At 46.1% G+C, this 21,573-nt stretch overlaps 2 protein-coding genes across 2 annotated transcripts in view; one reads left to right on the forward strand and one right to left on the reverse strand.

The window, feature by feature from the left end:
- LOC141082995 (signaling lymphocytic activation molecule-like) overlaps positions 1–21,573 on the reverse strand; it is a 358,176-nt gene that overhangs the window by 110,668 nt on the left and 225,935 nt on the right. The gene's annotated exons all lie outside the window — the stretch shown is intronic.
- Positions 1,381–20,666, forward strand: LOC141082994 (SLAM family member 9-like). The gene is made up of 3 exons (XM_073567111.1): positions 1,381–1,470; positions 19,878–20,189; positions 20,364–20,666. The coding sequence occupies exons 1-3, from the start codon at positions 1,434–1,436 to the stop codon at positions 20,459–20,461; spliced, it is 447 nt and encodes a 148-aa protein (XP_073423212.1). The 5' UTR covers positions 1,381–1,433; the 3' UTR covers positions 20,462–20,666.

The raw sequence follows: 21,573 nt of genomic DNA on the forward strand, positions 1-21,573 counted from the left end.
TGATCAAGGACATTAAGCAAGATTGTTTGCGGTTGTGGGTGACTTATCTGGAAGTCACGATTGTGTGGTCGGAGATCGTGCCATGCAGGCGTTGGCGGTCCATGAGATCGTTGGAAAAGGTCAACCAGGCCAGGATCAAGGTCAACAGAGCGGTGTCCGCTTTTATAGTTAAAAACGGGGGAGTTGCCGTGCGACGTTTTGATTTGGAGAAGGGTGAGGGCGATTACTGGTTGGCGGACGGGATTCACTTGAATGCAGTGGGTTCCGATATTTGGGCTCTTGCCCTTCAGGAGGGTATAGAGAAGGCTGTCGCTTGGCGGGTGGTGGGGGTCTCGGGTCATTGAGGCGTTCAAAGGCCCCTCGTTGTGGCGGTTTTGGGGGAGGGGGGAGTCCTTGAAGTCGGTGGAAATTGGTTTTGGAGACTCTGTAGGTAGGGTCTCCTTCATTTAAAGGTATGCTGTTCGTGATCTGGTGAAAGGTGGATGGGGAGTTTTCTGTCGGAAGAGGGCGGATCACCAAGGAGTTTGTGGACAACATCTATTGGTGCTGGTGCTCCCGAGCCTGTGGGGTAACGGCTGGGAGCAAATGGTCGGGGGTTGTTCACAATATTTGGACTATTTCACCATGATCTTGTGGCTTCAAGGACTTCTCCTTCCAGGGTTAAATTCATTGTACTCATGTTATTTATGATACAGTGTTTATTGTTTGTTTATTGTTATAATAAAAGGCTGCTGTGGCCATAAAATTCCAAAAGAAATACCGGTATCTGTGTATTAGTTGGCGCCAAGGTGGGGGTGGTTATTTTATGGTCACGGTGGGGTTTTTGGGGGTAAGTCAAGGCGCTTGTTATCCCCTTACGAGGTAAATACTTGACAATACCAATGTCATGGAACAGAGGACAAATACGAAGTGATCTGCACTGGAAGGTGAAAATGCCTTCTATACCTAAGAAAAAAAAATTGGTGTCGGACACCCCCTTTAACAATCTTCCTATTTTCCATTATTCCATGCCATTCCCTAGGAGCACATTTTACAAACCACTGTGACATAGGCCAAAATGACACTTACAAGTCTTAGGAAGCAATTGCATCCTGTAATAAAACCTGAGAGTTTTTCTCAGAAGAGATATGTCCTTTTTGAATGCAGGAGGGGTTGGGGTATCAAAAGTAAGCCATCCATCAAAAGTTTTACAATAACTTGTCCTGTGGAAAAAGCTTCTATTTGCAGGATGAATATTATGAAGTGGAGTTGGGTGGCAGACATTTCCCATTCCATAGAAGCTGGTGAGAACTTGTCACATCCCTGGAGAGATAGATTTGGACATCCGCCATGCAGGAAACTTCGGAGCTTTCCTGCTTTCTATTACAAGAAAGAAGACTTTTTTCTTTCTAGGACACTAGAGGAGAGAGGATCACGTCAGAATATCTTAGGGGATGGTGGTGCTCCTTCTCTTGCTGATACCGGCATGGGGTAAGTGCAATTTTATTCAGAGTTCCGATGTTATACTTGGTGTTACTAATGTCTTTTTTTATGCAGTGGTTTGATGACTTGATACATGACCAGCTTCTACTCTCCCAGATTGTCTGGGGAGCTTCTTGATAAGGAGAGACCTCCCGAACTCCCAGAAGAGTTGGCAAATCTTAGAAATCTCAAATTGATCATGACAACACCCTTAGAAATAAAAAAATTAAGGTTTTTTTTAAATTATGTGGGTGGGGAATTGAGTTTGGAGGGTAGGTAGCATAAATAATGAGTGTCTGGAATGCCTTGCGGTGATCTTTGGTGCTACTAATGAATCCTCCTCTTAAATACTTGTAGTGCTAAGATGTTAATGACCATCAGGAATCCATATTGGTAGCCTGTCTTTAAAGACCCCTTTAATATATTAATCAGTAATAGTTTAGCGTTGTATCTTCTGTAATTTTCCTAACACCTGGAGACTGTATAACTCCATCAATATTTAATGAGAACGTGCATTTTTATAGTATCACCCAGTACTGTACAGTTTCTTTATCAGTGTTTAATGGGAAAGCGTATGTTTATAGTATTCATCCAATTACTGCATAGTTTTGTTATTAATGTTTAGTGAGAAATGTTGTGTTTATGGTGTAAGAAGATGAGACAAGACAGAAGCAGCGGTATGTGGTGCCCTTTAAGGCTGGAACTATCGGGGCTGTCACCACTGCTAGCGTGGGAGATTTCCCCTGGGAGGAAGGAACCATCTTGTCAGACAGCAGGGGGCGTGGGGTACTTAAGGGGGACTGAGCGCGGGAACGGGGCAGACTTGGCGGGAAGGCGACAGGAGACGGTTGACTCCCTCTCCGCAGCACCTACTGACGACTCCCCGTCTTCCAGACCTCCGTGTGCTGACTTACAGATTACCCTTGACGCTATTCTGTTACCGTTTGCAAGCAAACCATTGGATATTGTTGTTCTGGCTAGGATACCGTTGGCACAGCCTAGACACTACTCTGAGAGACTGCGAACTGTTGCGGACAGTGCACGTGCTTGTGGCCAGTGCCCGGCACCATTCTTCAGACATTCATCTAGAGGATTGTTTCCACGCTACAGCGCATTAAAGACAAAGAGGACTGCATCCATCGGCACTGTCGGGTGACAGTGCTATTCCTTCTTGCGGGACAGAGCCAGAGATTTTGTGTGCCATTTGCGATGCCGCTGTGAGATATTCCAGCCTTCCCCTTGCCAGAACTTCAACCGATAAGTGTACTGTTTATTTGTATATTTCTGTTACCCTATTTCATTGCCTCCCTGCAAGGAGTACTGCTGTGTACTACTGTTTAGTAAAGACTGTTAACCATTCTCTGTCTACAGTTACTCACTGCATCATACGAACTGCTTCCTCCTCTTACATTTCGGCGTAGTCGGCAGGATGCAGTCTGGTAGCACGGAGACAGAACAGGCGATGGGGCCCAGAAGCAGCATTTCTCTGGGGGCCATGTTGAGCAATTTGCCATAGTTTACGGGGTCTAATACTATGTTGTGGAGTTGGACGGAGCGCATGAGGGGTATGATGAGAATGCACCCCATGACCCCTGCTCGAGCGCAGAGGCCATTATGGCTCTAGATGGAGAGGCCCGAGGTTCTGTGATGTTGCGTACCCCCCAGGACCGTGATACGTTTTCTAATGTACTTCAGATATTGGAGGCGAATCATGGGGACCCCACTGACATAAGAGAACTTCGGACACGCTTCTTTAGTCATATGCAAAGAGAGGGGGAGACAGTCACCCAATACATGAATACCCTACAAGAAATCCACACCCCCATTGTTAGAAAAGATGGGATGGGGATAGGGCCTACGGATGTGATGCTACGTGACTTGTTGGTGACCGGATTACGTGACGTACTGACCAAGCAGACGCTGAGAGAGCGGGTGCGGGTAGACCCTCGCATCACTTTTGCTGACATAGGAAGAGAAGCCCGCTTACGTTAACAGGAGCAGGGGGTGACAGTCCTGGTAGGGAAGGTCCAGAGTGGTGAACTGGCAGTTCAGTCAGCAGTCGAACCTCAATGGGCTGAAGAGATACGACGAGAGCTAATGAATATTCAAGGAGAGCTGGCCCAGATGAAGAAAGAGAAAACAGAGGCTAGCTTGTGTACCGCTGGAAGTCAGGGCGGGACAAATGCTTGTAATGGGGACCGAAGTGCCCGTCGTCCGAGGTCTTTTGCATGCTACAATTGCGGAGAAATAGGACATTTGGCCAGTGAGTGTCCGCGACGGGCCGGGCCCCTTCCGCGCTGCCCATTAAACTAAAGGGCTCTGAGCTAGGGGGACGTTGCCTGGAGCCAGAAGGGAAAGGAAGGAGTAGAGGAAGTCCCATAGATCTAGTATCAACATGTCCTCTGGTGTGGGCTGAATTTGGTGGACGGGCAGTATGCTGTTTGGTGGATACTGGGTCGCAGGTGACCACAATGCCAGAAGAATATTTTCGACAGCACTTCCCGGAAACCCTGAGTCCTGAATGGGGCCCAGTCATGAAATTGTCGGCCGCAAACCACCTGCCCATCCCGGTCGGAGGGGTGGTCTGGATGCAGGTATTCCTGTGGGGGAGAGATTTTGGACGGAGAGGGATTGTGTTGACTCGGAGAGGCTGGCCACGGTGTTGTGAGTTCATTTTCCCCTACACCGTCGATGTCTGATGAACTCCCTCTTCTGGTGAAGGAAGGTAGTGAGGCTGATTACCAAACACCTGATCTTGTAGATGATGACTGGGTAGCAGGAACTTCTGACTGGATATAAGGCAGCCGACTCCCTTCTGAGTCGCTGGTGAATTCTCTGCTGGATTCTTGCAGACCAGTCTGATTCCTGCTTCCCTAAGATAAGTTTTTGCTCTGCTATTGAACTTATTAGTTTTGTTTTGTTTTCCTTGTTTTTTGGAGTTCAGCCATCCCCGGTCGGGGGTGTGCTGAGTTCCATTTTTGTCTCCGATCAGTTTGTCTCTTTGCTCTATCTTCAGAATTTACCTGAGTGCTGATATAGTCATTTTGAAGTCCTAGCAACTTCAGGGCCTGTTTTTCCTATCAGACGGTTGGGACATTTTTTGGTAGGGTTTTTTACGGATTGCAGACAGCAGCTTTTCTATCCTGTCCTTTTTAGTTAGCTTGGGCCCCATCGTTTGCTCAACCTATCTTTCTATCTGTGTTAGTGTTTTCATCTTGCTTCACTGTCATTATATGTTGGGGGCTGCCTATTGCTTTGGGGTCTGCTCTGGGGCAGTTTAGATTTCCCCTTTCTTTCTTTAGGCCTATTTAGTTCTCTGGCTGCGATCGAGGGGTCTAGGGCATCGTTGGAACCCCCCACGGCTATTGATAGTTGTTGTGGATAGGATCAGGGGTCTGCAATCCGATAGCTACCAACCTCTCCGGTTTTCTGGACTTAGCTTGTATTTTTGTTTTTTCCTCCTTCAGTGACTCATTCATAACACCACGGCCACATTGTAACCTTCCTTAGGAATAAATATCTAGAAAGAGTTCGGAAGGTTGCTGACTGATGAATCCTCACATTTGTCTTTGAGTCAGTGGAGTCCACATACCTTCCAGCGGCGGGTGTTTCAGCAGCTAATACGTATAGCCCATGTGCAGGAAGTCTCCAGTCAGGGGGAAATACTGGGAAAGGTGGTGGTACCGGCGTCCGCACAACTCACCCTACCACCAGGACAGACCATGTTAACCATGTTAACCGCTGGAGGGGGGTGGAAGTTCAATTGGAACCTCCGGTAGTGCAACAACTGCCTGCGGGATTGCTGGTGGCCCGGACACTGGCTGTGGTACGAGAGGCAACAGTACTGGTGCGTTGTGTGAACCTCACTGATCAGGAGATTGTTGTTCCCCGTAGAAGTGAAGTAGCCCAAGTAGTGGGCATGCCCAAAGAAGTTGTGGCGCCCCAGGACATACAGCTAGCAGTAAGTCCAGAGGATCCATGGTCGGTGAAAGTCACTACCTCCCCAACGGCCGACCCTCAGTACATCCAAGACGGTCAGCGTGTCCTGGAGCAAATGCCTGAACTGTTTGAGCTCACCCCCACTCAGATACATCAGGTGGAGGCATTGCTGGTGCGTTACCGATCCGTCTTTTCAAACCATGATGATGACTTCGGTTGCACTACAGCAATTACCCATGATATCCCCACGAGAGAGACTGTGCCCATCCGAGAGCATTACCGGCAGATTCCCCCACAGTAATACCAGGAAGTGAGAGAAATGCTCGGTTCAGATGCTGCAGGAGGGTGTCATCAGAGAAAGCCAAAGTCCATGGACGGCCCCTATTGTGTTAGTGCGGAAAAATGATGGGACCATGAGGTTCTGTGTGGACTACCGTAAGCTTAACGCCTGCACGGTACGTGACTCATATCCCCTGCCCCAGATCAAAGAATCTCTGTCTGCATTGGGTAAGGCCAAATTCTTTTCCACACTGGATCTTGCCAGTGGTTATTGCAAGTGCCGAAGTCCAAAAAGGACAGGGCAAAGACGGCCTCCATGCTTCCCATGGGCCTTTTTGAATTCAACCGAATGCCATCCAGATTGGCCAAGTCCCCCGGTACGTTCCAGCAGCTGGTGGAGAGGTGTCTAGGCGACCTGAATTTTGAAGCTACCCTGATATATTTGGATGACATCATTGTGTGCGCTGCTACGTTTGAAGACCATTTGTGGAGATTGGAGCAGGTGTTCAGCCGTCTGCAGAAGTACGGGCTAAAAGTGAAACCTCAACAATGCCACCTGTTTTGGACTCAGATCGAGTACCTGGGGCATATCGTTTCTGCTGAAGGAGTGCGACCATCACAAGAAAAGATTGCGGTGATCAGAGACTGGCCGATTCCAGAGATTCCAGAGAGCGTGAAGGCTGTCCGTGCGTTCCTAGGTCTAACAGTGTACTACCGACGTTTTGTGAAGAACTTCACCCGGGTTGTACAACCGTTGCTTGAACTTCTGAAAGGGGTGCCCCCAAATGTCAAGTGAAAATCCATTGGTTGGGAAGAAAGACAGGAGAAGGTATTCTCGAAGTTGAAAAAAGCATTAACCGAGGCCCTGGTACTGGCCTATGCGGACTTCTCCTTACGGTTCATTCTCCACACTGACGGCAGCTTACATGGTCATGGCGTGGTGATGTCGCAGGTGCAGGGCGGAAAGGAGAGGGTGATCACCTATGCCAGTCGGTCCCTTCACGATTCTGAGCATAACTCGGACAACTACAGCTCCTTCAAGCTGGAGTTGCTGCTGTTGGTGTGGGCTATGACGGAGAGATTTGCAGAATACCTGTGTGGCTCGGAGGTGCTGGTCCATACTGATAAAAACCCACTGGTGCACCTGGAGAATGCTAAGCTAGGCGCCTTAGAACAACGATGGGTGGCCAGGATGGCAAAGTTCCGGTACCGGACTGCCTACAAGAGAGGAGCAGAGAACACACATGCTGACGCCCTGTCTCGAGCAAGACACGCACCGCCGGGGAAGAGTAGGGATGAGTAGTTAGAGGGGGAAGAGGTTCCCGGGTTCCGAAGGACCACTGGGATGGCGGCGGCCACGCCGGACCATATGCAAGTCTCCCGACATGAAAGAGTGTTGGGGAAATCCCGAGACGAATGGGTGCAGTTACAGCAGGAGGACCGTGAACTCTCTTTATTTAGGCACTGGCTGACAAAGGGGGAACTGCCTAGTCCAAAACAGCGAAGTGCCTTGACTCCAGAGGCATTGAAGATCTTCTGACAGTGGGAACAGCTGCAGATGAGAAATGGACTACTATACCAGAAGCAGGGTTGCCACTAGGAATTTTGGGGCCCCATACTGGCAAAATTTTTTGGGCCCCCTTGAGACTCCACCCAGGCTCCACCCCAGCCCCGCCTCCACCCCTCGAACTGTCCACAGTCGAAAGATTTTTTAAGCCGCCACCATGACAAGGTAGACTCTTTTGGCCGGGCCCTACTCTACGCTACTCTAACTTATCAAACATTTGTTAAAATATCCAATACAGTTTAGGTATATTTTTATTTATTGTTCAATTTTTAAATTGACCAATAATATCACATATAGGGGACAAAAACCACTGCACCATGACCAGACACCATATTACCACCACATAGTGACCAAATAAAAGCACATACAAGGATCAAATACCACCACACCATGTCCAGACCACATATTACCACCATATGATGACCAATAATACCACATACAAGGAACAAATACCATCACATCATGACCAGACCACATATTACCACCATATAGTGACCAAATAATAGCACATACAAGGAACAAATGCTGCCACACCATGGCGGGACAACATAGTACCACCACATAGTGACTGGATACTACAATACTGATCAGTAATAAAAAAACACAATATCACCATAAGTGCCATTATACACAGGAGATATGTACTTAGTATGCAGTGTCTGTGTACAGGTAATACAGTGATCACCGTTGACATTATACACAGGATGGATGAACACAGAACTTAAGCACATGCTAAAAAGGAAGAAAAAAATGTTTACAAAATGGAAAGAGGGAGGCATATCTAAAGAAGAATATAATGCTGTCTGCAGAACCTGCAGGGCACAAATCAGATTACTAAAGCTGACAATGAATTGAGGCTCGCAAGAGATGTCAAAAGCAATAATAAAGGATTTTGGGGATATGTCAAAAGTAAAAGAAAAGTCAAAGATGCTATAGGATTTTTACAGGATGAAAATGATGAAATGGTAAGACAGAATGATGAGAAGGCCGAACTTTTAAATTTCTATTTTGCATCTGTTTTCTCTCAGAAAGGAAATGTAACATCAACTGTTCTTCACTGTCCTATTAAGGGAATAGAAGAATCCAGGATATCTATAAACAGAAAGATAGTGAGGAAACACTTAGCTAACCTAAATGAATTCAAGTCTCCAGGTCCAGATGAATTACACCCCAGAGTACTGAAGGAGATAGCAGAAGAAATTTTTGAACCCCTCTCCATAATCTTTGAAAATTCTTGGAGAACAGGAGAAGTCCCAGAAGACTGGAGAAGAGCAAATGTTGTTCCTATCTTCAAAAAGGGGAAGAAGGTGGACCCAGGCAACTATAGGCCGGTGAGTCTGACTTCTATACCAGGAAAGATCTTTGTACAAATTATTAAACAACATGTATGTCAGTACCTGGATAAGAATGAAGTGATTAAACAGAGTCAGCATGGGTTTGAAACTAATAAGTCATGTCAGACTAACTTAATTTCCTTCTATGACAGAATCACTGACTGGGTGGATCAAGGAAATGCTGTAGATATAGTATATCTTGACTTCAGCAAAGCATTTGACAAAGTATCTCATACAATCCTTATTGAAAAAATGACTAAGTATGGAATGGACAAGGCAACTGTTAGGTGGATTCATAACTGGCTTAGTGATCGGATCCAAAGAGTGGTCGTAAATGGCTGCACATCCAGTTGGAAGAATGTCTCAAGTGGGGTACCACAGGGCTCTGTCCTGGGCCCTGTATTGTTCAACATCTTTATCAACGATTTAGATGAAGGAATTGAGGGTAAACTGATTAAATTTGCTGATGACACAAAGCTAGGAGGGATAGCTAATACTAGAGAAGAGAGAGAGGATTCAAAAAGATATAAATAAACTGGAGAAGTGGGCAGCAACTAACAGAATGTTTTTTAACAGGGAAAAATGCAAAGTACTACATCTGGGCAATAAAAATGAAAAAAGCATATACAGAATGGGAGGAATAGGGCTAAGCAACAGCACATGTGAAAAAGACTTGGGTATACTAATAGATCACAGACTGAATATGAGTCAACAGTGTGATGCAGCAGCAAAAAAGGCAAATGCAATTCTGGGATGTATTAACAGAAGCATACAGTCTAGATCACGTGAAGTCATTATTTCCCTCTACTCCTCTTTGGTCAGACCTCATCTGGAATATTGTGCCCAGTTTTGGGCACCACATTTTAAAAAAGCCATCAACAAACTGGAGCAAGTTCAGAAAAGAGCGACCAGAATGGTGACCGGTCTGCAAACCCTGTCTTATGAGGAAAGGTTGCAGGATTTGGGAATGTTTAGTTTGCAAAAAAGAAGACTGAGAGGAGACTTAATAGGTGTCTACAAATATCTCAAGGGCTGTCACATTGTAGAAGGATCAACTTTATTCTCATTTGCACAAGGAAAGACTAGAAGCAATGGGATGAAACTGAATGGGAGGAGACACAGATTAGATATTAGAAAAAACTTTTTGACAGTTAGAGTGATCAATGAGTGGAACAAGCTGCCACGAGAAGTGGCGAGTTCTCCTTCAATGGAAGTCTTCAAACAGAGGCTGGACAGACATCTGACTGGGATGATTTAGCGTATCCTGCTTTGAGCAGGGGGTTGGACCAGATGGCCCAGGAGGTCCCTTCCAACTCTACGATTCTATGATTCTATGATATAGTGTCAGTGTACAGGTAATACAGTGATCACTACTGACATTATACACAGGAGCTCTGTATATAGTGCATAGTGTACAGGTAATACAGTGATCACCGATGACATTTTACACAGGAGTTCTATATATATTGTATAATGTAAAGGTAATACTATGATCACTGGTGACATTGTACACAGGTTCGCTGTATATAGTATACAGTGTATAGTGTCAATGTACATGTAACACACTGACTCACCAGTCACGTCTCTAGGTGAACTCCTTCATCTTTGTTTTTAATCTTCATCCAGCACAGACTGCCAGCACTTATTCCAGCCAGGGCTTGTCTCTGCAGGAAATAACAGTTATCTAGACCACCACTTGCAAAACACATTACTTTTTTACGTAAATTCTAAACTACACCAGATGAAGAAAAAAAAGCGATAGTGGTGCTCTGCACAGTAACAGAACAGCTCCCCATTTAAAACAGTATCCTCAAAAAATACATCACTGCAGTAATAATAACCCGTAATTAGCCCCTATGATAATAATATTCCCTATCCTGTCCCCCATGTGCCTCATTCCTTGCTCTAGTCATGTGTTCTCCTATCCTGCCCCCATGTGATGTCCCATCCTGCGCCATATGATCTAACCATCCTGCCCAATCTGTCCCATGATCCTGCCCCATCTGTCCCATGATCCTGCCCCATCTGTCCCATGATCCTGCCCCATCTGCCCCATGATCCTGCCTCATCTGTCTCCATCGTATCCATCCTGCCCCATCTGTCCCATGATCCTGCCAAATCTGCCCCATATGTCTCCATTGTATCCATCCTGACCCATGATCCTGCACCATCTGTCTCCATCCTGCGCTATTATCCTGCCACATCTGTCTCCATCCTGCCCTGTCTCCATCCTGCCCCATATTCCTGCACCATGTCTTCATCCTGCACCATGTCTCCATCCTGCCCCCTGTGTCTCCATCCTGCCCCCTGTGTCTCCCATCCTGGCCCCTGTGTCTCCCATCCTGCCCCGTGTCTCCCTTCCTGCCCCCTGTGTCTCCCATCCTGCCCCCGTGTCTCCCATCCTGCCTCTATGTCTCCCATCCTGCCCCCCGTGTCTCCAATCTGCCCTCGTGTCTCCAATCCTGCCCCCATGTTTCCATTCTGCCTCGGGAAGGATGGAGATGCATGGTCCATGTGTCTCCATCCTGCCAGTGAAACATAGTGTGGCTTGCCGCTTTCAATAAAAATGATACAAAACCTTTCCTCTTACCTAGCCACGCTCCTGCGGCGGTGATCTGTGTTCCCAGGGGGAGGCTAGTGAGGACTGGGGACCCGGCCGTGTCCAACAGGGCCCAGGGGGAGGCTAGTGGTGACTACCCCTGGACCTTGTTGGACGCTGCCACCAGTCTCCACTAGCCTCCTCCTACGCACAGTTGGACGAGTGCCCCAGTCCCCACTAGCCTCCCCCTGGGCCCTGTTGGACACGGCTGGGCCCTCAGTCACAACTAAAATACAGGAAAATAAGAACAGAATACATTTTAAACCATATCGATTACAGTCCTCAGCCTCATTAATAGGACCTGGAAAAAAATCTCCAAGGAGACTCCCAACACAAAAAGAAAACGGAGTACAAGTCCATGAAATTCAAATAAAATTACATTTTATTGCATCAAAAAGGCTCATGAATATACACATAAATATATAAATATATCTTGGGCAAAGTGATGGACAAATTACAGCTGATCTATCGGTTTGACAGGTCACATACAGTTGTGGCCAAAAGTATTGACACCCCTGCAATTCTGTCAGATAATACTCAGCTTCTTCCTGAAAATGATTGCAAACACAAATTCTTTGTTATTATTATCTTCATTTAATTTGTCTTAAATGAAAAAACACAAAAAGAATTGTCCTAAAGCCAAATTGGATATAATTCCACACCAAACATAAAAAAGAGGGTGGACAAAAGTATTGGCACTGTTCGAAAAATCATGTGATGCTTCTCTAATTTGTGTAATTTGTGGCCACAACTCCTCAGGGGAACGGGGCCTGCGAACGATTTAACTGTACCATAAGTCAAATGTTACGGACTCTGGAAGATGATTGGAAGGGCAAGTGGCCAGAATATGTCTTCGAACTTGTGTGGATATACAACAACCAAGTCCATCAGCCTACGGGCCACACGCCTTATTCTTTGTTGTTAGGGCGAGCAGGAAAGGACATTATGGAGCTGGATCCAAGGGAAGACTACCCATGGACGGGGGTGTCTACCTGGGTCCAAGAACATCGCCGCTGGTTACAGACCCTACATCGTCTGGTGCTGACCGGGCTCCAGGAGCTGGAACATGTGGAGAAGCTTCCTCTTCGGAGGACAGATCTACAGGTGGGCAATCGAGTGTTAGTGAGGGACAAACGTCCCCATGACAAACTGGAAAACCGATGGGAGAGTAGACCCTACAGAGTGAAGCGTCGAGTTGGTGTGGAGGGTCCTGTGTATGACGTTCTTCCAGAAGGAGAGGAGAATGCACCCACTCGCAGAGGCGTATCTAGGCTTCCTGGCACCCGAGGCAAGAATTTGGTTCGGCGCCCCCCCCACACACACACCAAGTACATATGCGACTTGCACTCTTAGCCATGTACCCACGAGCTGCTCTCCCTAATGCTCTCAATGTTCAGTAAAAAACTGTAAGCAGGAAGAGAAGCTCGTTGTCAAGTATGAAAATCGCATATGAGTGGTGTCCGTGTGATGACTACTGGAACCTGCAGAGCTGAATCCTGACATTGCAGCTTCTGAATTATCACAACTAATGCACTGCACACATTTAGGATTCTCCCTTGCCGATGTACAGTCATGTCAGCACAAGTATGTGATTTATTTACTTCTGGCCACATTCCGACTAGACGTGCCCGGCCTCGCTCATTTCATTTTCATTGAGTGAGGCCACACATGTCTAGTCAGCATGTGACCGCATGTATGTAAATTACTGGCAGGAGAGAATCCTAACAGCGTTCAGTGAGCACTGTGAGAATTCAGAAGTCTGCAGTCACATAGAATGACTGCAGACTCCGTACAAACCTGGACAACCCCTTTAATGTTCCTAATAAATAAAAACATGAGAATAAGTCAGTATCACAAATAATATTTACATCCAGGTACCTTATAGATGACGTCGTCTCTGGAGTCGTTCTCCTTTTCTTCTTCTTGTCCAGACCCCTTGATGAGTTTTCTCATCCACTTCTCGTCTCTGCAGACTTCCATCTTCTCTGGTCTTCTGCAGCAAATCTCCACACGATGCCCTTAAAGATAGAAGTGTCATTATAATGCCCCGAAATAAAAATATCTGCAATATACTGTCGCCTCACACTATTCCCCTCTAGCATCCCACCTGTTCACCATACTGTCTCCTCATATATTTACCCCCTCACTCTCTATACTGTCTGCTCACACATACGCCTGACTCCCCATACTGTGTCTGCACACATTAACCCGTTCGCTCCCCATATTGTCTGCACCCAACCCCCATACTGTTTCCTCATACATACGCTGTGTCCTCAAATCTCCCCACACACATTAACCCCCCCACACAGTAACCCCATCCCCACTCTTTAACCCCCCACACAGTAACCCCCATCCCCACTACACATTAACACCATCCCCACTCTTTAACCCCCCCACACAGTAACCCCACTACACATTAACCCCATCCCCACTCATTAACCCCCCACACAGTAACCCCCATCCCCACTACACATTAATCCCCATCCCCACTCATTAACCCCCCCACGCATTAACCCCATCCCCACTCATTAACCCCACTACACATTATCCCCATCCCCACTCATTAACCCCCATCCCCACTCATTAACACCCCCCATCTTCGGTGGTTTCTTCAGCTCCACATTGGAGTGCCGGGGAGTGACGTCAGCAGCGACCTGATCACGCTGCTGACGTCGCTCTGGCCCGGCAGTCAGAGCTGCAATTGTACTGGCGTCTATACAGACGCCAGTACAATTGTTCCCTGGGAGCCGGCACGCGCACCTTCTCTGCGCCAGCTGTCAGCTTGACAGCTGACACAGAGAACCGCCGACTCTCAGGCCAAGGGGGGCGGCAGAACACAGCTGCCAGGGAGGGACACTGCGGACCGCTGCATTAGGCGGCCCGACTGCGCCCCCCTGCTGGCTGCGCCCGGGGCAACTGCCCCGGCTGCCCCCCCCTAGATACGCCCCTGCCCACTCGGGTGCTCCATAGCAATATGACATGCCTTTCTCAAGATCCCAGATGAAGGAGAGAACATCCCAGAGTTTCCGAAGAAGTCACTCCAGTGACAGTAGAGGAGGAAGGGGAGGGTCTCGAACAACCATCTGAAGGTACAGCCACTGGTCAGAATCCTGAAATTCCTGGGGACAACGTTTTGGCGAATGAAGATTCGGTCCTGCCCCTGTGAGAAGACTCCACTATTCCTTCCAATCTACGTCGCTCCGAGCGAACCACGGCTGGCCAGCCCCGTATACGGTATAATCAAGACCAATTCGTGGTGGCAATCCGCTGAAACTGAAAGCAAGCTTCCCAGTTGTGTTCCAGATGCCTTGCCCGTGGAATGGCGAGTGAAAAGAGTGGGGGGTGTAAGAAGATGAGACAAGACAGAAGCAGCGGTGTGCGGTGCCCTTTAAGGCTGGAACTATTGGGGCTGTCACCACTGCTAGTGGGGGAGATTTCCCCTGGGAGGAAGGAACATCTGGTCAGACAGCAGGGGGCACGAGGTACTTATGGGGGACTGAGCGTGGGAATGGGGCAGACTTGGCTGGAAAGCGACATGTTGACTCCCTCTCCGCAGCTCCTACTCATGACTCCCTGTCTTCAAGACTTCCGTGTGCTGACTTACAGATTATCCCTGACACTATTCAGTTACCATTTGTGAGCAAACCACTGGATAATGTTGTTCCAGCTAGGATACCATTGGCACAGCATAGAGACTACTCTGAGAGACTGCGAACTGTTGCAGACAGTGCATGTGCTTGCAGCCAGTGCCCAGCGCCATTCTTCGGACATTCATCTAGAGGATTGTTTCCACGCTACAGCGCATTAAAGACAAAGAGGACTGCACCCTTCGGTACTGTCAGGCGACAGTGCTATTCCTTCTTGCGGAACAGAGACTTTGTGTGCCATTTGCGACGCCGCCGTGAGATATTCCAGCCTTCCCCCTGCCAGAACTTCAACCGATAAGTGCACTGTTTATTTGTATATTTCTGTTACCCTATTACATTGCCTCCCTGTGAGGAGTATTGCTGTGAACTTCTGTTTAGTAAAGACTGTTAACCCTTCTCTGTCTCAGTTACTCACTGCATCATATGAACTGCTTCCACCTCTTACAATAGTATGGTAGAACATTTGGGATCAGGAGGGCTTTTGGCATAGTTTATCCCGTGATGCATTTGTTTGATGTTGATTGACATCTACAAAGCTGGCCACTCAGTACGAGGGATACAATATCGGACAAATAGAACCTGTCAGAACTTGTATAACATTTGGTTATACAGGCATTGTTTTTCAATTTCCAAGCAAGACATTAGCTGGGGAAGATTTCAGCTAAGACAGAAGGCTGTTAACCTGTTGACTAAGAACGGGACATCCTTGGGTTCACAGTGTTGATATCCCAGGAATTTCTCTGTCCTCGCTGTTTTGTGTCTCACAGTTGATGTTTCCCGGACAGATGAGTCGCTATTCCTAAAGTTTTTCTTATGTAGTATGCAATGTAAGTCCTTTCCTTTGTGATTTATATTGTGCAAAAGTGTATGCAATATAACACAATTTCCTATTTTCTGTAATCATTTAATTATTGTAATAAAATGAATCGCCTTCTTTAAAGCCGTATCTGACCCCTTTAAGTACTTGGCAAAACAATACTTGGCTTCAAGAGTTGTGTTAGGGATGGCGGAACACACTAAATAATAAATAATAATAAGTGCGTTCGCCGTCCGGGGTCCACCGTGCAGAAGGTGTTACGCTGCTGCTATGTAATGGCAGACGCACTATATGGCGGTATAACACACGCGGGTTGAACGTCACCCGGAGTGCGCTGGGCGGTCTCTGTTCCTTCACAGAGGCGCCGAGGCGTTAAATACAAAGACCGATTCTGTTGACGTCACAGAACTCAGTGGAATGCACGCACGGTATGTGGTCACAGGACTTGGGCAGAGTCTGCGTCCCTCTAGACCTACCGTGCGTGCAGCGTCGCAACCGCGGACACCAAGAAGTACTGCTGACTGCAGCGCCACGACAGACACTGCCGCTATACGATAATGCCCGGTAGCAGGCACACTGTCGGACGCTAGCCCTGTGGAGGATGCGTACTGTGGCCTGTAGCTTGCCACTGACTGGCGCTGACTCTATCACTAGTTCCCTATCCACACACGTAATATCAGAGGGAAGGGAATCTTAATGAGTCATTTGCAAGTCCATACATCCGTCATCATTCACACAGTTAGCAACTAGAGTCTATACTAGCGCATGGCCAAGCGGCCATGCGAACCTTTTATAGCCGTGACCTTCCGGAAGCTTCCAGATCCCTGAGATGGACCAATCAGATCTAGAGAAGGACCTGTGCATGTGACTCCCGATCTCCAATGGGAGATTGTCTTGTGAGCATGCTCAGTGGAGTGACGGAAGGACTTAGCCCTCCGCGGTCGATGAAGAATGGGAGACCGCAGAATGTGAGGCTCTGGATTCCTCCTGTGCCGCTGCAGGAACCCGACGCCTAACAGTTGACCCTACTACCTAGCAATGACAGTAAACCATCTTTCAGTTCCTGGTGAATCTTTATTGATGCCAAAGTATGATCACCCTTTTGGACACACTTGCCAACTTTCCTGGAACATCTGACAGACTCCCGGGAAAACAGGAAATCTCCCTGAAGACTTGACTAATCTGGGAGCCCCTGAAGCCTCCAGGATCATCTCAGTAAGCAATGCTCCATGAAGGTTTCCTACCTGTGGTGCCGGGAAGCTTCATCAGAAGACTGAACCCTTGGCATCCATTCAGGGGTGAGATATGGGGGATTGGTCCATGTTGGGTGTTAAGAATATTATTTTTTTAGCAAGCAATAGGGTTAAATCTTAGGGTCCAATAACTGGAGACAACTGAAGACTCAGCATGTCACTTTCAACTGATACCATGTGATGATCTTTTTTCCCTTGTGGTGACGTTGTGGTGTGAGAACACACAGCTCACAACTGAAAGCTGGAGGTCCCAGAAGTAGTGATCAGTTTTTCAGAAAGAAAGTGTCCAAAGAAGACAACCTCTGGACAAATGTTGAATGTTAAAGGGAGTCTGCCAGCACAAAATGACTGTTCAAACCAAGTACATGAGCTCGGTGCACTCGTGGCATGGCCAATAAGCCCCAGCCTACTTGTTTTCCATCTATCTATGCACTACTCTGGCTATTGTAAAGGTAGAGCTGTCAACTAATGAAGAGGAGGGTAGAGATTGATGGAAAACAAGTAAGAACTGTTTGGCCGCTTCAAGGGTGCACCGAGCACCTATGGTTGGTTTGAACAGTCAATTTTTGCTGTCGGACACCCATTAAATACTCAAAGGAATAGTAAGGAGCTTTGCTTTGGAGTATAGATGACATGAAGCTCTGATTTTGTAGATACATTACAGAATGTCATATCTGTCCTTTGTGTTATGGAGAAATCCAACAAATAGGCAGCAGACGATATTCAATGCTGATAATTTGGGCGTAACTGTTGATAGCACTCAATGCTAGTATTCTGTATCAAAAGCCACCATTATTGGCTTCTAGAGAAAAATATTATTTTACCCCTTTATAAAAGCATGACATTTCTTTGATGCTTTGAAAGACAGGATGGAAGATAAAAATCTGTAAGATCGAGTATTTCTGTCTCATCCTTTTTATGCATACCGCCTCTTCTATACCCACAACTTCTTTACAAATACTCCCTAATTAATCTATATATACAGTATATATAGCTATAAAAAATTGCAGCACTTCTTTTTCCTTTTGAAACCAATCAGAGCTTAGCTTTCTAATCAGCGCCAGATAAACAGTGAATGGCTGTCAATCGGGACCTGTGTTCAACACCACCATTTTTTTTTTTTGAGATGCAATGCAAATTCCTTGCAGCCACGTAGAGCTGTTATAGGAATTACATCGCAGAAAAAACTATTGTATATTGCTATTAATGCAGATCCCTAACGTAATTCTTACAATGGCTCTAAATGACCGTGATGTGTGACTATGGCCATAATCCTCAGCACTTCCGAAGACAAATCTGCACTTATGTTTTCTGCCATTAGGAAACAACAGCTGAAAAACCAATTCCAATGCCTCTTTGAAGTCTTATTTAGAGATTTTGTGTATTGTTCCCGGAGAGAATTTCTCAGCAGAGAAACGCCATCATCACACAATGGAACTTTCCTGTAATAGATCATGCAGAGGCTGCATTTAGAGATAAACTTCGGTAGACATCATCTCGCCTGCTGCTCCGACTCCATGTATTAAAAAAGGAAAAAAATTAAATTGTGGTATCTAATACTTCCTGCAAATCCCACATCCAGGGTTAGTGCAGCTGCAGTAATGCTGGAGGTGGGAAAAACAGAGCAGAAGTTGACTCCAAGCGAACCCATGACTCATGGCTAGATATGGACCAAGAGCAACAGAGGCTCCTGGTCATTGATGGTCAAAGTGCCTTTACCAACCACTTTAGCCAGGGTTCTCTTAAGATCCTCAGTGATTTGAGCTAAAGGATGTTCCTACTTCCTTCAGAGTAAATTCTGTCCTCGAGTTCCCCCAACTATTATGTTGAAAGCTATGGCAGCATAAACAGTGTACGGTGTTGGACACAGCTCTTTATATTGTTGAAAAGCTGATATCGGCACACTTCCCTTTTCCGGGACAGCACCATAAAATCTCACAACTGAAACATCAAGACATACTTTACACTTCTGAATTTTATTAAGACCCCGATACACATTAGACTAATGTTGGCTGAACCCTCTAATATCAACGGATTCGGCTGATGGTCTAATGTGTATGGGGTGCCGGCCAACTAATCTTCGGAAGAGATGTCCACTGGACAAGTCCGATTTCAGGCCGCAGATTGCAAGGTTAAGCTGCCGACTGACATGCAATGTTAAGCCGACTGACATGTCCATCGGCCAAACAAACGCTTCTGTGTACAGGATAAATGGTTGAGATGGCAGCTGGCAAAACAATTGAAGCATGGTTACAACAAAAGCCATCTAATGTGTATGGCAGGCAGTACCGGACCTCACCAATCCCCAGAGAACTCTCTTCTTTCCTAGCTACTTGGCTCCTCCAAGATTAACATCAGCACCACCCATCCTCCCTTAGTTCTCTCCACTGGAACATCTCCACAGATACAGCAAACTGTCTTAAAGGGAATCTGTCACCCATATTTCGTGATATCATGTAAAGATATCACCCAATTGCGCGTCCCATAAGGATTGTATTAGGACTTTTGACTCCCCCGACCCAGCACCTTTGAGGCATAAATACCTTTTTTATGTTGTTGGGGATGTATGCAAATCGCTGCCGTCCGGGCCGATGGGCGTATCTTAGTCGCTCTTTTCCCCCTCCCTCCTCGGCTTGCTGAACGTAATCTTCATCTGTGAATAGCACAGATAACGTTGGTTTCCGCGCTTGCGCATTGTAAAGGCCACCGGCGACTGCGCAGTATGCTTTGTGGGTGAAGCATATAATCGCTACTGCGCATGCGCCAGTATTTTCCAGCGCGGTCTATGCCCCGGAAGTCTTCAAATGCATGAAAGTGAAAAATTTAGAGGGGTCTGAGTACTTTCCGTACCCACTGTATGTGTAGTCAATGGTTTCATCAGGGGCACGTCTGTTTTTTGGGGAGTTGGACGAAGCATACATAAAAATATTGTCGTGAAGCCATCCTTAATCAAAATCGTTTCATTCTAATTTTGTTTTCAGGTGTCCTCTCAGATACGACCAGACAGACACTGTCGGCAAAGTTTGGTGGCTCCATCTTGTTCCAAGTTAACATACCGAAGAATACTGAGATCACCAGTGTATTTTGGTCTCACATGCAGAAAATGGTGGCAATCGACAAATCAGACCATCTTAATGTTATCAACCCAAGGTTCCTCAAGCGGCTGACTTCCCAACAGCCTAGTTTTTGGTTAAAGTTGAGTAATTTGACTGAAGAAGACAGTGGGATTTATGAAGCTAAAATATACACTAATGGGCCAACTATTGAAAGAAGCTTTAAGCTGCAAGTGTGCGGTAAGTAGATGTAGGAGGGTGCAAAATTAGACTTGGCAAATGGGAAGAAAAATGTGAAATTCCTATGTAGACCATTAAGAGAAGCTGCCATGCAAAAATATATTACTTTTCCAAATAGGACAATACACATGGCCACGTATTTAGCCAATGTTTTTGTGACTTTTTTTTTTTCAGGAAAATACCAGACATGTGGTGTCCAGTGGACGAAGAGTAGCATCCAGCTAATCATCATCCTTGGGACTCTTGTCACCTTCTTCAATGCTATGATGTAATAGCCTCGTAACGTCACAGATGTTTAGCATGCTCACCTGCCAACAGCTAGGTACAGCAGATAAGATTAGTCACACTTTCTGTCAAAAACAATGTGGAATAAAGAAAACAGCTGCAAGCTGCTGAAATGTAGAAGTCGTAATATAACAATGCCTATGCAAAACTGTAAAAAATTGGTGCAAATAAAGACAAAACTGTAGATCACAATTGCCAATTTGTTTTTAAATGCCCCCGAGAAAGACTAATCAGTATGGTGAGCCAAAAAACTGAATGCTTTACTAAGTTACATATAGTTACATAATTACATAGGTTGAAAACAGACCTAGGTCGGTCAAGTTTAACCTTCCTCTCCCAATTGTACATTTAAGACCCTCCTACATGTCATTCCTCTTTGATGTCCCCATTCTCACCCCGAGTTGGTTACAATTGATAGCGAAACATTAAAGCACCATGAACAGTAAAGACCTCCATACACATTGGAAAATAGTTGTCCGGATCCATCAGTTTCGGCAACTATCAGATGTGTATGGGTACCACGAAACACTTGCCAACAGATGATCAAAGATGAATAGGCTATTTGAATTTCAATAGCCGATCCCCCTGTTTTAAGCTGTTTTCAGAGGTTTCTGGCATTGGCCTTCTCTTCACTCCCTGTTGAATGCAAAGGAACGCTCAGTAATCATATACGAGGGATAAAGGTCTACCGATTGAACAAATAGCCAACGGCTATCTCATGTAATTAATATCAAGAGAATGACGTGAACTCTGTCTATGAGGAAGGATGGTGCTGGCTGAACGCAAAGTCCAATATACAAAATGGAATCAGTCGCACTCAAATTGTAGAGGATTGTGCAAAAATAAGCATTTCTTTATTATTCTGTACAAGCATCACCAGGTGCATGAGATAAGTGATATAAAGAGCTTGTGGACGAAGAGGTAACGTTTCGACCAAGATTGGTCTTTTCGAAACCTCACTGAAACAATAAATGCATAGTATGAATGTGCTTATACATACAATTGTGAACAAATAAACAATGGTATCTAGGACTGAAAACAGAAAATCCCTGCGCATATATACAGATATACAATATTTACATCCAAAATGATCACATAC

The sequence above is a fragment of the Dendrobates tinctorius genome, unplaced genomic scaffold (assembly GCF_039654945.1).
Source record: "Dendrobates tinctorius isolate UK_male_01 unplaced genomic scaffold, ASM3965494v1 ptg000019l, whole genome shotgun sequence".
Lineage (NCBI taxonomy): Eukaryota > Metazoa > Chordata > Amphibia > Anura > Dendrobatidae > Dendrobates > Dendrobates tinctorius.

Bases quoted from the DNA above. Each gene is read 5' to 3' on its own strand.
- LOC141082994 (XM_073567111.1), top strand. From the start codon at position 1,434: ATGGTGGTGCTCCTTCTCTTGCTGATACCGGCATGGG. The intron at 1,471-19,877 runs GTAAGTGCAATT...TTTTGTTTTCAG, and splicing joins CTTGCTGATACCGGCATGGG to GTGTCCTCTCAGATACGACC. The intron at 20,190-20,363 runs GTAAGTAGATGT...TTTTTTTTTCAG, and splicing joins CTTTAAGCTGCAAGTGTGCG to GAAAATACCAGACATGTGGT.